Source organism: Schistocerca serialis, chromosome 12, assembly GCF_023864345.2.
Source record: "Schistocerca serialis cubense isolate TAMUIC-IGC-003099 chromosome 12, iqSchSeri2.2, whole genome shotgun sequence".
Classification (NCBI taxonomy): domain Eukaryota; kingdom Metazoa; phylum Arthropoda; class Insecta; order Orthoptera; family Acrididae; genus Schistocerca; species Schistocerca serialis.
The window spans coordinates 88,009,588-88,026,169 of NC_064649.1; the positions used below are offsets into that span (position 1 = coordinate 88,009,588).

General features: G+C 38.8%; 1 protein-coding gene across 1 annotated transcript in view; it reads right to left on the reverse strand.

Annotated features, from left to right (window-relative positions):
* LOC126428133 (protein timeless homolog) overlaps positions 1–16,582 on the reverse strand; it is a 483,403-nt gene that overhangs the window by 14,332 nt on the left and 452,489 nt on the right. The window contains exons 22-25 of the mRNA XM_050090036.1: positions 14,972–15,074; positions 11,719–11,865; positions 10,198–10,479; positions 4,564–4,757 (exon numbers count right to left, since the gene is read on the reverse strand). Coding sequence (XP_049945993.1) covers positions 4,564–4,757; positions 10,198–10,479; positions 11,719–11,865; positions 14,972–15,074 — 726 coding nt within the window. The remainder of the gene's footprint in view (positions 1–4,563; positions 4,758–10,197; positions 10,480–11,718; positions 11,866–14,971; positions 15,075–16,582) is intronic.

The window sequence follows — 16,582 nt, forward strand, 5'->3', positions numbered from 1 at the left end:
GAAATACTGTGAAGTTGCCACTGCTGCGGAATAGTTCAGTATAAGAGTGGTGCTTATCACTGAACCAACTGGTTTTCAGTTACTCTGGTTCTTTTCATCTCCAGTTTAACCTGACTTAAAACCATTCAAAATAACCAGCTTATGAAATAATCAATTTTCATTTTTTTTAAATTGCTATTAACACTGCATGTACATGTGTACCATCTAATAGGCCATTCCACACAGCAGCAGGTACATTACTGACTCCACAATGTTGTACTGATTCTGATGTGTGTTTGATGCTAGTTTCTAACTGTACGTGTTGTTATTAAAACAGTGCTGATTGCTTTTGCCAATTCCTATAAAATTTTTATGAATAAACACTCCTCATTTAAAAAAAATGTTAAACCAAAAAGTTTAGCAGTGCTGCTATGGCAAACTGATATGTTGGTTATTACCTGGTTATTAGTATAAAGTAAAAAGAACTGTTGTAATCGAAATCATACAGGTACTGAAAAATACCGGTTATTTAGAACTAAAATACTGGCACTGGTTGATTCTTCCCATCCCTAGTTCAGCTAGCCATTGTGTCACTTTGCCATTGTATTCAGCTGTTCATTTTTGGAACACTACCTACGACCAGCATAGAGACAGAAGTGATGACACTTTCTGCAGGACCTGTCAATCATTTTGCAGGACAACCCTCAAGCACGTACAGTGCAAGCTGTTACTGATTTGTTTGACTGATGGGGTTGCTAAGTGCTATACCACCTACTGCGCTCCCCTGATTTAATCCCTCGTGAGTTCAACTCGATTTCTAAACTGAAGGAAACACTTCATGGCATTTGCTTCAGAACTACTACAAATTTGTCAGGCAATAGACCGTGCCACTCGAACTGTCAACACAAATGGCACTGCTAAGAGTATCCTATGACTTCCACATCACTGGCAATGGGTTAGACACAATGCTGGTGACTACTTTGAAGGTAAGTGAAACTTTGAAAAACGTATGTATTTTGTACAAGCTGTAAATAAATAGTTGCCACTATTAAAGTTCCAACACTTGTATATATGAGCAAGGACAGTTCTTGGTACTTTCAGTGTGGATACACCATATATTCCGAACACCTGTGGGACTTAGCGAATACTGCAAGCAATGGGGCTAAGGGATAGGGGTGCTACTTGTGTGTGACAGGTTGAGAATTTGAGTTGGATGGAAGTGTGTCTGGATGGCTGAGACAGTTAAGACAACCATTCCTAGAAGCTGAGCATCCTGATTCGACACAAATTTTCAGCTTTCATCACTGACTTACTTCAGTGCTTGTGGACAGCTGAATGACCTGATTTCTCTTAATCATATTATGGAGTTTGTTACGTAACAAATAATGAGCAATTATTTTATTTTCATTATTTGTGTTATTATTATTATTATTGTCAATTATTATTTTTCATTAGTAATGCAAATTATATATTATTGTGATTGTTATGTAGTATATTTTATTCTATGTATTGTTCCTGGTGTGATGTGAGAGAGGACCTTAAGGCCTTAATGTGGTCAGGCTAAATAAGCAACAAATAAATGATTGTTTACACTGATTGTAGTCAGTTACGAGCAGCTTTAAAATGAACACAATTTGGTAAGGGTGATATTTTTAGATGTCTGTTCAAGACTGTGATTAGACTTTTTGTTGTGTTTAGACAAGACAGCCTAGACACAATGAGAGGAAGCCGAAAGGCACGCGCCAAGTTAAAGCAGGGTGAGTGAGGTCTGAAACAGAATATGTAATGAATGCTATAAAGAAAAGTACGTAGCTTCTGGAATACTTAACTTTAATCCATCCTTTTTGGTACATCTGGAGATTGTGGCGATACAAGTGAGACTCTTTAGATACATGCAAAGTTACTAATGGCGCCTTGCTAGGTCGTAGCCGTTGACTTAGCTGAAGGCTATTCTAACTATCTGCTCTGCAAATGAGCGAGGCTTCGTCAGTGTAGTCGCTAGCTACGTCGTCCGTACAACTGGGGCGAGTGCTAGTCCGTATCTCGAGACCTGCCTTGTGGTGGCGCTCGGTCTGCGATCCCTGATAGTGGCGACACGCGGGTCCGACATGTACTAATGGACCGCGGCCGATTTAAAGCTACCACCTAGCAAGTGTGGTGTCTGGCGGTGACACCACACTTTTGACGAGAAGTTCTGAGTGCTCGAGAGCGGTGTCTGGTTCACCAGATCAGACTCTAAATAACAGGCACTCTTCTATGACTGACATTTTAGGGGTTTTTAGGGTGTAACTACTACTTGACAAGGACTGTGCTTTTGTTCATGTCACTTTATGGTAAGTGCAAAAATTGTTCACCCACCTAAAAATTAAGGTGCAAGAAGGAAGCACTTCACGCATACAGAGGTTAAAGTGAAGGCGAAAGGCCACAGCAGACTCGCCATTTCGAATAAATTCCTCCACAGAAAAACGTGATCCTCGGTGCTCCTGTGGGCTACGAGAGGAGGGCGTGATGAACTCGAGTGACCCCAATGCTGAAAGTACTATCTGTTACAAAAACGTCAATTTCCTGTTCAACATCCTGAACATGAATCTATACACGCAGACCAACTCTTATCCATAATCTTCCTCTTCCCCTGGTATACCTTCACCACTTGGCTCCATTTGGACTGTGTCACACGCTTGGGTAACGATTGACCATTGTTAATGGACTGACCATATATCACGGCCATAGCCAGAAATGCAATGGATTCAGGTCTGATGAACTGGGAGGCCATGCTACCAGAGCTTCCGACCAATCCAGCACCCATGATATGTTGCTGTGAGATACTGTTGCATGAGCCGTAGAAAATAGACTGGTGCATTGTTGCCCACAAACCACAGTTGTTATCTTTTTGCAAAGATGAGGTTCTCCGACAGAGCTGGTAATTCGTCACACAGAAATTGATGATACTCAGCACCTGTTAATCTGTTTGATAAAGTGTATGGCCATATGAGTTAGTCACTGACAATCCCTGCCCAGACACGGATACCAGAATGATCCTTATGCCTCACCTCCACGACTGCTAGAGGATTTGCATCAGCCCAGACGTGTATCTTGTGGTAATTTACTATGGCATCTCTTGTGAATCCTACTTCATATGCAAATAAAATGCCAACTGTGAACAGAAGATATTCAACAATCTGTTATCACAAGTAAAATGGCCCATATCTCAGTAGGTATTTGTTTCCAGACATATAATTATAGGGAATTCTCTTCCAGTTTCTACCAATACTACCTCCTGTAGGAATACGTGCCTCCTTTTTAACATTATGTTGTATTTATTTTATTTTAATGTACACACACTTACATATAAATGTTAACGAGATGATGAGATGCTTGGGAGGCAGGGAAGGGGGGCGGGGGGAGGGGGGGGGGGGACAGTGAATTTTATACACTGAAACAATTAGTAAGTTTCTTTTGTGCAAGACTTGTATGTCATTTATGTGCAGCACAATCATATAAGCATCTCCCCAGGAATAGTTTGGCCAAATCTGATTCCGTGTGGCATTCCGAATAATGCATTATTTTGTTGCCTCTGTATGTGTTGTAATATCTTCAGATTCAGTGCCTACTCTGCCAGCTTGTCCAACATCACTATAAACAAATTCTGCAGATGAAGCAATAGCAATAACTTCACCATCAGAAACTGGATTTTATTAGCATCAGTATCATTACATAATTAACACCTGCATTTGGGCAATCTGGATTCTTTCCAAACACTTCAGTTCCAAGTAGAGAAGCAGAGCCTTTTTAAAACTATTTTCATTTATTTGTCCCATGCAGTGCATCGAAGGTTTTCCCCATGTTCATTAACACCTTCTTCCTCTATGATGCCATTTAATATTCGCAACAAATTGGGTCAATACAGTAAAACCGTATACAGCTCAATGTGAACTTGATAACCGCATCTTGCCATGATTTGTGTACCACGATTGGCTGAACTTAAACTTAATGCATTTCATCATCAATTGTTACTGCTATTCCTGCCTCCCCCCCCTCCCTCCCTCTGACCGAGAGATTTGGATTGATGAAGTTCTATTGTATAAGTTTTCTGATGTATCTGCTCAGATGAGTTTGTATGCTCTTTGTAGCATCATATTGTTATGTGTAATTGCGTAGGCTTCCGCGGCCAAAGTCAGTTGACCTAAAAGTTTTCTGGGTATGGTAGCATGTCATAATGTATGAAACTACTGCTGCTGGAGAAAAACTAACTTTTCGGCCACGGTTGCAGCGCCTTCTTCTTAGACCCAGAAGAAGGTGCTGCAACTGTGGCCGAAACGTTGGTTTTTCACCAGCAGCAGTAGTTTTATACATTATGACGCGGTACCATACCCAGAAAACTTTTATGTTGATATCGTAATGTATTCATCAATTTCTTCCCCACTGATTCCATACATTCCAGCAAGTTAAACTGAATTCAAATTCAGTTTCTGATGTATTAGATGAGGTAGTTGTCCAGTATTAATACCAGCCAACTACTAAGTAATTTGAAACTATAAATGCACAATTCTGTAATTTTAAGTGTGGCATGTACAGTCTACTGACCTGCCCTTCCACTGGAGGATTGAGGGCGAGTGTCGACAGCAGCTTCAGGAACGTTGGGTCGTCGACGGCAACGATCTCTGCCTCGTTGATCGGCAGCAGGGGAACCGGCAGTGCATCACCCGAAGGTGTCAACTCCCTGTCTACTGCTTCCTCTTCGAGGCTCGATGATATCCACTTCAGAGCCTCTGACATACCTGTGAATGATGGGATTGTGAAAAACAAGTAATTGGAAATCTGTGGTACCCTGAAACTAGTATATACACATGTAGCATCAACTTTCATTCACAACCAAAACACTCGTATTCTGGGGTAACTCTTGTTTAGAGCATTTTTAGAATACAAAAAAGAGCTATTAGAACCCGGACTGGGAAGAGCAGCAGAAATTGATGCAAGACTTTGTTTTAAAAATTTAACATAACAACACTGCTGGATATGTACACCTTGGAAACATTACTGTTCCCTAAGAAACATGAAGTTAATAAGGAATATATTTTTTAAAGCTCAGATATTCACAATCACTGTACCAGACAGCAAGAGAATTTTCATGTTAGCTTACAGACACTAATAGATGTCAAAAAGAAACTATCGTATGGGGATGGATGTGCTTGACAAACTTCTTAACACTATAAAAACTATCATTTATGGACATATCCAGAGTTCCACTGCATTTATTCAGTCAAATAAACTTTTAATAACACATATCAGTAATATCTGTTTCATTAATGGTGGTCTTCCAGGTGTCCAGCTGGATTGTTTCCATTTTATGCACAATATTCTGATGACCAACCCAGCCATCTTCTTCAGGTACTACAATTTTTTCTGTTACGTTTCCGATCAGATTGTGAGCTACAGTTGATCTCATGTGGCTATTTATAGACGAGTTCAAGTCCTGACACTAACTATGCCCTTTAAGGCCCTTTTGCTTATCAGAGCCCGCACTGATAATTCTTGAAGCATGTATTCTTTCAGAGTTTCCCAACTCCAGTACATCCAAAGGCCAGAGAAACATTATTAAAATAAAGGCTGCCCCAAGTCTTGTGTAAACTGAACCTCCACTTTATGTGTAATTCCTTTGCCCTACTAAGGACCACATGAAATAACTTATGTATTCTTCCTTTTCTCCTTTTTGTATTTCCAGTAATTTTTCATTCTCTCCCTATGTTTTTCTCATCTTTCTTCTGTCCTTGCTTCACCTACCTTTTTCTTTGTTTTCTCCTGGAAGCCCATGAAACTTTTTACTTTTGCTCTGCACCTTTCTGTTTTCCCATTTCTTCCTCAGTGATTTACATTTCCCTCACATCTACTTTAACATCTTTATTCACGTCACTAATGTCTTGGGGTTTCTGTTAAAGACATTAAAAATTCTTTTTGTTAACCTGTTGTCATCTAGCCCTTTTAGGTGTCCGTAGAATGCAACTCTTCTTTTCCCCATCGTGTCTGATATTTGCTCTGTTTTTTCATAAACTTCTTTATTACTTCTTAAATTCCATTTCCCATGCTTATATTTTGGTAGCAAGATTTTACTGACTATTTTATTTTATTTCTTTTTTATTTCACACGATGTTTGGCTGTGTTTAACAAAAGGCGTTCTGTCGCATAAAGACATTCTGGTTTAAAGACAGTACTGCAGTGCTGAAGTTCTGCATTTATGGAAATATGGGGTGCCGCACAAAATGTGTTCACAATTTACGACGCACATTAGATATCCCGCTGGGATTTCTACAGCAGTCCCAGCAGAGCTTGGAAAAACAAATGAGTTACGAAATGACATGTAATTCACGATACTGCCGCTAGGAGACTAGTAAGCAGCAATGGCAGACAATGGAAGACTGACGACACAGCAACGATTGGCATTTATGTTACTTTTTCATGAAACGAAAAGCCTTGTTGTGACTCAGAGGTGTTTTCTACGACAGTTTAACACACGATGTGTCCCTTGCAACAAGACCATCCACAGGCTGTACCACAAATCTGTACTGGAAGGAACAGTAATGGAAGCGAAGCGACCTCAGCCTAAGCCTGTTTGTTCGCTGGAGAATATTGAAGTGGTACAAGTTGCTGTACAGAAAAGCCCCGGGAAATCGTGTAGAAAGGCAGCAGTGCAACTGGGAATATCCAGATGCTCCGTTCAACGCATTCTTAAAAGTGACTTCCATATGTACCCATACAAGATGACCTGTGCACAGAAGCTCACTGAAGAACACAAGCAGCAGAGGCTACTGTTTGCTCATTGGGCGGAGGACAGGGAAGAAACTCTCAACAATGTTTGGTTTTCAGACGAGGTGCATTTTCATTTAGACGGTGTGGTTAACAAACAAAATGTAAACCCACAAGTGCTTCATGAACGACAACATTATGCTCCGAGGATTACAGCGCGGGCAGCAATTTCCAGTCATGGACTTATTGGACCCTTTTTCTTTGAAGAAACTGTGAACAGCGAGCGTTATTTGAGCATGCTTCGCAACAGCTTTCATTCCACAGCTTCTTGCTACAGCCTTGCCCTTCAACACACAGTGGTTCATGCAAGATGGAGCAAAGCCACATACTGCAAACACTGTGTTGGAGTTTTTACATGAGTATTTCGACATGCGGATCATTTCACTCAGGTTTCCAGGTCGCTTCGATGACGGACGAAATCTCCATGGACAGCTCTTCATTGTAGTAATGTTTCTTTCAGATTGTATCGACAATAAAGTTTATACTCAAAAACAAAACGGTAACACATTTTGTGCACCACCCTGTAGATTTCTTGCTATAGAGGTTTCTTGTTAGGAGAAAAGCAACCTCCACTTTCCTTGCCCTTCCTAGGTTAGCTTCTTTGTCTAAAACATTTGCTTGTATTGTTTCACATAGATATTTAAATTTTGTAGCCATTTTTTTCTATCATAATAAGTTTCCATATGTTTCGGTGCCTCCTTCACATCTTTCATGTACTCTGTTTTTTCAAAAGATATATGAGGGCTGTTCAGAAAGTAAGGTGACTTTTCAAATTGCGCGCATAACATACATTTGATTATCGATCTTTTCTTTTATGTTGTATACATGTCCCAAACATATCTTCATAGTTTCAGCATACTTTGTTTGTTTTTGACAGATACAAAGGATAGACTTGTTTTGGTGTGCTCAGTGATTTTCAATTATTATTAAAAATGCAGCAAAGAATTTGTATAAAATTTTGTGTGAGAAATAGAATCAAGTGCTCTAAAACACTCGAAATGATGACAGTGCCATACGGTGAGTCTGCTTTCAGTAAAAAAAAATGTTTGCAATTGGTACAAGCTCTTCCAAGATGGCCGAGAAGATGCTATGATGAACCTCACTCTGAACATCCCAGCACATCAACAACAGATGATAACATCAAAGCTGTGAAAATTTTTTGTAAAAGCGTCGAATTACCATAAGAGAAGATGTTGGCATATGGGTCGGCTCGTGTCATCAAATTTTTTAGGAAGTTTTGGGCATGAGGTGCGTGTCATCGAAGTTTGTTCCAAAACTTCTCAATTTTGATCAGAAGAATCGTCGATGAGCATTGCTCAGAAGCTCTTGAATGACGTCAATGATGGTCCTGATTTGCTCAAAAGGGTCGTAACTGGTGACAAAACATGGGTGTACAGTTATGACGTTGAAACCAGAGCACAATCATCCCAACAATGGAAGCACGCCGGAGAGCCAAGATCGAAAAAAAAAGCACACCAAGTTCGATCAAATGTCAAACTTTTGCTCACTGCCCTGTCCCCCCCCCCCCCCCCCCCCTGTTTACCATGGCATAGTGCATCATGAATTTGTGCCTCAAGGTCTTACGGTCAATGAGTATTACCTTGACGTTATGTGCTGTATGCGAGAAGCAATACGCTAAAAGCGTCTGGAATTGTGAAAAAACAGTTCATTGCTTTCGCATCACGACAATGCACCTGCTCTTTCATTATTACTTGTAAGAGATTTTTTGGCCAAAAACAACACGACAATCACGCCTCAACCACCATATTTACCGGATTTGGCCCCCCTGCGACTTTTTCCTGTTCCCAGAACTGAAGAGACCTATGAAAGGACGAAGATTTTCAGTGATTGAGGAAATAAAAACTGCATCGCTGCAAGTGCTGAAGGCTGTTGCAAAAAGTGCTTATGAGAAGTGCTTAGAGGATTGGAAGAAGCGTTGGCACAAGTGTTTTGTATGAGAGGGGGATTACTTTGAAGGGGACAACATGAATATTGACAAATAAATAAATATTTTTTCAAAAAAATATAAAGTCACCTTACTTTTTAAACACACATTGTATTTAGGACTGCTTTTGAAGCTGTCTCTTGTATGAGATTTATCTGCATTGTTGCATATATTACCCATTCAGCACAGACGGCAGACCACTTGCAAAAGCCAGACAATCCAAACTCAAATTATCCCCTTTTCTCCCAGTTGTGACTCTTCTAATTCCTTTTTCTTCTGTTCTTATCCTCTATTCCCTGATGGCCTTTTCTAGTACACAATTCATCGTTATTTATGTATACTCTTCAATTACACTGTATCAGAGACTTGGTGTTTGCAACATGTCACCGGTATTGCCGTATATCGTTTTATGATTACATTCAAAGCATTGCTCAGTGACAGCTGACTTGTTTGGTTGTTTTAATCGGATGTGTTGCTGATGTTCCTTGCATCAGTTCAATATAATATAATCATGAAATGAAATAGGATGAGGTCAGTATCATTATAAAAATCCCAAGTTTCTAGGAAAGCTTAATCAAGGAATCAGACAAAGTAAAGGTGTTGGAGAATCTGATAAACTGGGATGGAAGTTTCAATTTAAACAAGGCTCAAGATCCAGCACTCATGTCCACCTGAGCTGGAAAATGCTGAAAGAATGAGCACTTCACAGGATTCAGAACAGCCATGCAGAACGAAAGTGCATTAATGTGCATAGTGGGCATCGAGAGTTGAACTTGGTTATAAACAGTAGCACGAGACCAACAGTAGTCTAGAGTCTGGTTGGAGTCGAGGCAGTGAGTACACATGATAGGAAAATTCGCAGCAACTAAAGGAAAGCTAATGGTTCACTTGTCAAAGTAGTAATAGATGTTTTCCTACTTCTAGACCCTTCCCACACTGTTACATACTCAACAACTGCACTGACCTCTCTTCTTTCCAAAACTATGTCTCTATTTGAGTGACCCTTATTAATAAATCTTGGTCCTATGCCAACTATCAGGTATCTGTTTCAGAGTACTCATTATATGAGAAACAAGTTTTACATTATGGTGCACAAATCTTTAAACATTTACCGGTAGGAAACTAAAGTAAACAAGTACTTAATAATTAGGCACACCTATAACAATGGTAATGGCGCTATTTCTTCTTAATAAATGGCATTATGAACAGAAGCAACACACTGTTTTTACTTTATTGTAACAATTAACATGTATTTTGATACCCTGCACTCATCTGTTGATTTTCCATAGTTACGTGAATAAGAGAAGCTTACTAATGCAAACTTTAATCAGAGAATCGACAACCGATAAAAAGACCAACAGTTACTTAATGCATGAAAATGTATCTATCACAGTATTATGAGGATATGTCCTGTATTCAAAAACAAGTAAAGAGGAGAGTGGGCAATGCTGGCACGGCAGATGCCATCTGACCTTTATCCACGAGATCCCGCAGTATACTGGCAAGCTCTGCCGTAGAGACTGCAACCGGCTTCCTGGTACTCTTCCCTGCAGTGCCGCGCGGCTTCCTCGCCGCCCCCATTGCCTGGCCCCCCTGCCGCTTCTTCGCCGGCACCGTGGGACGCTGCTTGGCACGTGGGGGTGGAGACGCACTCCTACTCCTGCTGCCGTCAGACTCTGAGTCGGAGGAGTCGCCGGTGCGGTCACTGCCACTCTCACCTTCACTGTTGCTCGCGTTCCTCGATTTGTGACGACCTGGGAAGAGTGAGGAAATTTAACAGGCTGCATTACACATGTCGTATAACAAATTTCTAATCAGAAGTAACTGCACACTTTCCATGGAGATTAATAGACTGGTTGATAATGTTCTTTCATTGTTACAACACAATCAAATTAGCATTTCAAATCTGACAAAAATCTTATGGCACTGTGAAGTGCTCATGGGACAGTGTCATTAAAAATAAAATAATTTTTTTAATAGTACTAAGTCACAGCAAAAGTCAGCAACTGCACATCTTTATTATTACTTATTTTTCATTTTGTTAATCATGGCAAGATTAGGGCCATCAGGCATTCCAAATATTTTACAATATGTTCGTTAACACACATTAATGCAAAAAATAATGTGATACTTCAGCATAGTCAAAGACTAAATCATTTAAGTGTCATCAGAATGAAATAACTGTACCATGTAATCAGTAAAATTACCTTTAGTAATCTTTTTTAACTCCCTTTATACCTATTTCTTTAAATTCTCTGTTACAATTAATTTTCACGATCAATTGTACTTTCTCCCAGAATGAAATTTCATTCTGCATTAGAGCGTACACTGATTTGAAACTTCCCGACAGATTAAAACTGTGTGCCGGACCGAGACTTGAACTTGGGACCTTTGCCTTTTGTGGGCAAGTGCTCTTGCTCTACGAACTGACCTGCCAAAGGTTCTCAACCCATCCTCACAGCTCTACTTCTGGCCTGACCTTCACAGAAGTTTGTCTGCATACCTTGCAGGACAGGTTCCACTGCAGCACATAGTTTTAATCTGCCAGGAAGTTTCAGATCAGTGCACACTCCACTACACAGTGAAAATTCATTGGAAAAAAATCCCCTAGGCTGTGGCTGAGCCATGTCTCTGCAGTGTCCAAGAGCACTAGCCCTGCAATGTATCCAGGAGAACTCCTGAGAAATTTGGCAGGTGGGAGACAAGGTACTGGTGGAAGTAAAGCTGTGAGGGCAGGTCGTGAGTTGTGCGTGGATAGTTCAGTTGGTGCAGCACTTGCCTATGAAAGGCAAAGCTCCCAAGTTTGAGGCACGCTCCAACACACAATTTTAGTCTGCCAGGAAGTTTAAACTGTACTTACTGACTCCATACAAACTAGGACAAAATTATTTGCAAGGAATGGTGTTCCATTTTCTGAAACCTGACACACTTAAACGTACACACATTCTGACAACTAACATTGTGGACAGGTATTTGTTTTCAGTTCTACATACTTTTTCCAGGAGCACCGTCAGACTTGCGTGCCCGTTTCTTGCGAAGCTCCTTTCTGTCTGCGATGAGACCTAGCTCGACTATTTTATCCTTTACTCGGTTCTTAGGTCTCTTCACATCCAGTCGAGCCAATATGCAGTCCAAAGGATCTGTGGGGAAAAATGGCATTCAGACTTTAAAACAAAATTAGACAGTACACTTGTAACATGCAAAACACAGATTGTAACAACACTGTTCATGCCATTCTATTTGTTTGGATATTTAAACGAATGATAGAAGGTGGGATGTGCATAATCATTAAATGAAGAATAAAGACTAATCTTCTGAAGTAACATAGCAAATGCAAAGACTCATCTTCTGAAGTAATATAGCAAAGTGCAGCATTAGGTTGCTGAAAATACTTGAGGTATTCTACCTGAAACAACAGAACGGAATACTTTCACCTACTTTCATACCGCTCCTAACACACATTTTTTTCATTTGCTACATAAACAAGTATAAGGAACTTCAAAATTGTTTTTCAAGCTGCATTTTTCAAAGTCTTATGGTTCAAAGTATAATTTGCACATGGTTGATGACGGCTGTGTAAGTATTTTTTTTTTTTGTGGGAACATTTTATTTAAGTACAAGTTCAAAAGTTTAAGATTCAGAAAAACAATGTGCATTTTAAATTTGGCCAAGCTAATAAGTTTTTGTTTTCAGATTGTCACGCCTACTACACAAAGAACCTCCTTTCTAAATTTTGTAATTCTGGAAATATCGCTACTGAAAAATGTTTTTGCATAAGTATTTCAATTTAGAAACCAAAATCTATTAAAAATGCAGTATTGCTATCTTGTAGCCTAAATTTTTTCTCTGTCTAAAAATGTATACGTTTACACTGAAAACATGTTAGATAATGAAATATCTCAATGGGCTTTATTAGAAAATGGGGAGATAAGTGAAATCCGTTCCAGGAAATCCTAATATTAATGTCATTTAAAGAACATATGTCAACAGCTCATCAAAATAGCTTCATCACTGACTCTGTATAAGTATTACCTATTGTTCCGATCTTTTGCAAAAAAGACACTTCTCTTCGAATTTCACTTGAACATACTCCAACCTCTCATAGAGATGATAGAAACAAATGCACTGAAAAATACTAACATATTTTAACCATATTCATTTAAAGAATGAATGACAATTCCTATACCAATTTCCAGTCTATCATAAAGATGATACCAACAAATGTACTGAAAAAAAAACTAACATATTTTAACCATATTCATTTAAGAAAGGGATGACAATTCCTATATCAATGTCCAAGTTTAGTGCATCAGAATCCTTCAACAATACATCGTGCCTGGAGAGCTGGAACAGGAAAAATAGGGTGTGAAAGGTAATTGTGAAATATAAACAACGGTGTGGGGAAAGACATGCAGATAGCGTGTGCTGGAGCAGAAAGAAGTCAAGTATCAAACATGAACGACAGTCATCAATAGATTATTTATATGACAACTAAGTGCTCAATGTTTCTTCTATGCAGTGAGCAGATGTCTTTCCCCATATCATAGTTCATGTTTTATCCACAATTTACTAAAACTCTAATAGTGAAAGACACACACATTATCCCACAAACAAGCCAAAAATTAAAATTAAGTGTACACAAATATATTGTAAATGGAATTTGTCATTTCCTAGTACATTAAAGTGGTCCTTGGGAAAGTTATCCGCAATCGGAATCTTGGTCTGAGCACTTTGTTGTATTAGGTAAATATCCTTGGTATTATCAAACAAGGCAGTTCTACAGGGGACCCACAGATTAATGTGAAATCTGAACAAATGTGCAATGTGTCATTTGTGACACACGCAGGGCACTAGCAGAGGCAAAAGAAGCTATAAATGATGCAAGTTTACTTGAAGAGATAGTGAAACTTTCGTGAGTCTACATTTACATGTACATCTGAACTGGTACTCTGCAATTCACACTTAAGTGCCTGGCAGAAGGTTCATTGAACCAGCTTCACAATAATTCTCTATTATTCCAATCGCGAAAAGCACGCTAAAAAAAAAAACAAACGCCTGTATCTTTCCGTGCGAGTTCTGATTTCCCTTATTTTATTAAGGTGATCATTTCTCCCTGTGTAGGTTGGCGTCAACAAAATATTTTCACATTCGGAGGAGGAAGTGGGTCGTCAAAATTTCATGAGAAGATTCCGCTGCAATGAAAATTGTTTTTGTTTTAATAATGTCCATCCCAAATCCTGTATCGTGTCAGTAACACTCTCTCCCCTACTTTGTGATAACACAAAACATGCTGCTTTTCTTTGAACTGTCAAGACTATGATATGCTATTAAATGGGTCAACGAGATTATAGCACACAAAGGGTGAGAATCTGGATCTGTGTATCGTGTCATCAGTTTTAATCTACTACAGAGAAACAAAGAATTTAGTTTACATGATTTTTAGAGAGACGAAAGAAGTGGTACGCCAGTTATTCTGCCCCAAGTACTGGTTCACTCCAAATCTGTATGAAAACAAATGGATGGAATTTTTATCTCTTCACATAATAGCTGTTTCTCTTCGGATGCTTCATATCAATTACCTGGCATAAATCAGAGAAGTAACAAATACATTTATTTTCTTTTTTTATGGCATAACAGAATAATAGTTACTGTATTTAACAGTATAACTAGAAAAATCAGTCCAGAACTGTAATAATTATTTATTTTTTCCTGTAATTAATATCAGTCTAAATGATCATCTTAGGGCTATAAGCTCTGCCGTCATATTGGCTGGTTTACGGAGCTGTTGTGATTATCAACAGGCATCAGTCACCAACTGCAGTGACTGGCTCCACAAGTCATCAAGGGGCTTCTGGTCTAAAGATGGTCACTTAGACCCGAATTGTTCACCAGAGTAAATAAATAATTATTGGATCGATACTGTTTTTTCATTTATACTTTTATTTTATCTTATGTTGTGGCATGTTTTTATGATGTTAACTGTTTTACAGTCAAAGCTTCACTGTTTAGTTATTAAACAGATCCCTCACTGCCAGAAATTTGAAGGTGCTGCTATCAGGTGTTACTTCTCAGCATCTTTCCTTCTACCCGATTTTCACACCTCAAAAAGGAAACCTGAATTCAGGAAACTAAGTCTTCCACGTTCACTCCAATGCTTCAATTTTTGCATATAGCATGTACACGTTCTGCATGACAAGTACTTCTTAGTTTTCAGACTGACAACTGTATTACAGAGTTATCACTAACCCATAGCATCTTTGAATTCTTCAAACAACTGTCTCAGCTGCGCTTCTTCAGCTTCAGACCACTCTTTTGGAGGTCGTGAACTGCCACCGACCTTGCGACTGCCCTGAAACAGACAAGTCAGTGTGCTTGCAATTAAAAAATATGTTGTGTAGAGTGCAAAGAGAGGTACATTAAGCAAATCTGAAATGGTGATAAACTGAAATGAAATAACTCCAGGTAATGAAAATTAGACCAGTCTAAAGTTTGCATTTGTCTACGGTGTCTCAGAATAAATTGCAACCACGACATTATTGCAGTCGTATCAATGTGTTAGTATCCAGTCAACAATGCTTTGACCTATATCCATCAGTGAAGTTCCTATTTTGTGAAAAGCTACTCATAATTTTTTTTCTATGTACTATATGATATTAAAACATTAAAAAGCTATAATACTTTCCTCAGTAACTTGAGCACAAAATTGTCCAAAAGAGTGATCATAAACTGCAAGAAATAGTTGTTTAGCATCTTTAAACTATGAAGCAGAGGTTGAGAAGTGAATTTCAGTCTGTTACTAGTGAGTGAGCACTGACTACAAAAATTACAAATACAATTTAGAAGATTTTGGTTACGATACAAATCAAATGTCAACCAACTGCAGACATAGAAGGCTTCATAGCCACTTCAGTGTAGATAAAAATATACAGAGTGTCCCACCAAAATCTGCGCAAATTTAAAAGTTCCTTTAAACAAAATTTTACAACCAAAATCTTAAATATTAAGTACTTGGGGGACCAGCAGAGAGCACAACAACACACTGTATCCCACTTTGGCGTGAATAACAGCCTCAAAATTACAGTATGATTTGTGCACATGCACAATGCACTGTAGACAAATTTTGCCTCAGTGATGGTCCTCAATTATGCCACATTGCTTTGCACATACAGTACAAGGACGAAAGCTTGCCATTCCCAGTAGTCAGTAGTTTTAACTCTTTAAAAATAGTGGGATGACAGCTGTTGAAAGCTTGTGAATTGTAGCTGAACTGATGCATCTTACACACCACGAAGATTTTATTCAGTCATGCTACCCCAAAAGTCTCCACAGACACTGCAGCTGAACAGTATATCAGTGATAGCTGTACAATTTTTAAAGGTAGCAACTCCAAGTTAAAACCCTTTATTATTATAAATGGAGGCAATCAGTTATTGTTACTTCTCTCTCTCTCTCTCTCTCTCTCTCTCTCTCTCTCTCTCTCTAACGAAGCAAGCTGGGATAATTTTACTTCCCATCTTGTTTTGCCATCTGCCTCCTCAGAATTAATTTTTTAACTTTTAACTAAGTACCATTAACAAACATGAGCACAATCTGAATTTTCATAAAAAGAGAATCGTTGGACCTCAGTTTTAAAGAATGTAACACCAGATCTAATTCTGTGCTTAGTTTTATGTATGTAATTGATTTTCTAGTTTATTTTGACTATTCCTGGTTAGTATCTTTCATTATAGGAAGAAATCCGTAATTGTTTCGTAACTTAAATTCTATTGATTTGGCTCTATTCGAAAACATATTAGCAAAGCCAGTCCTTAATTAATTCCAAAGTAATTAACAGTTTTGTCAAATTCGGCCTAACCC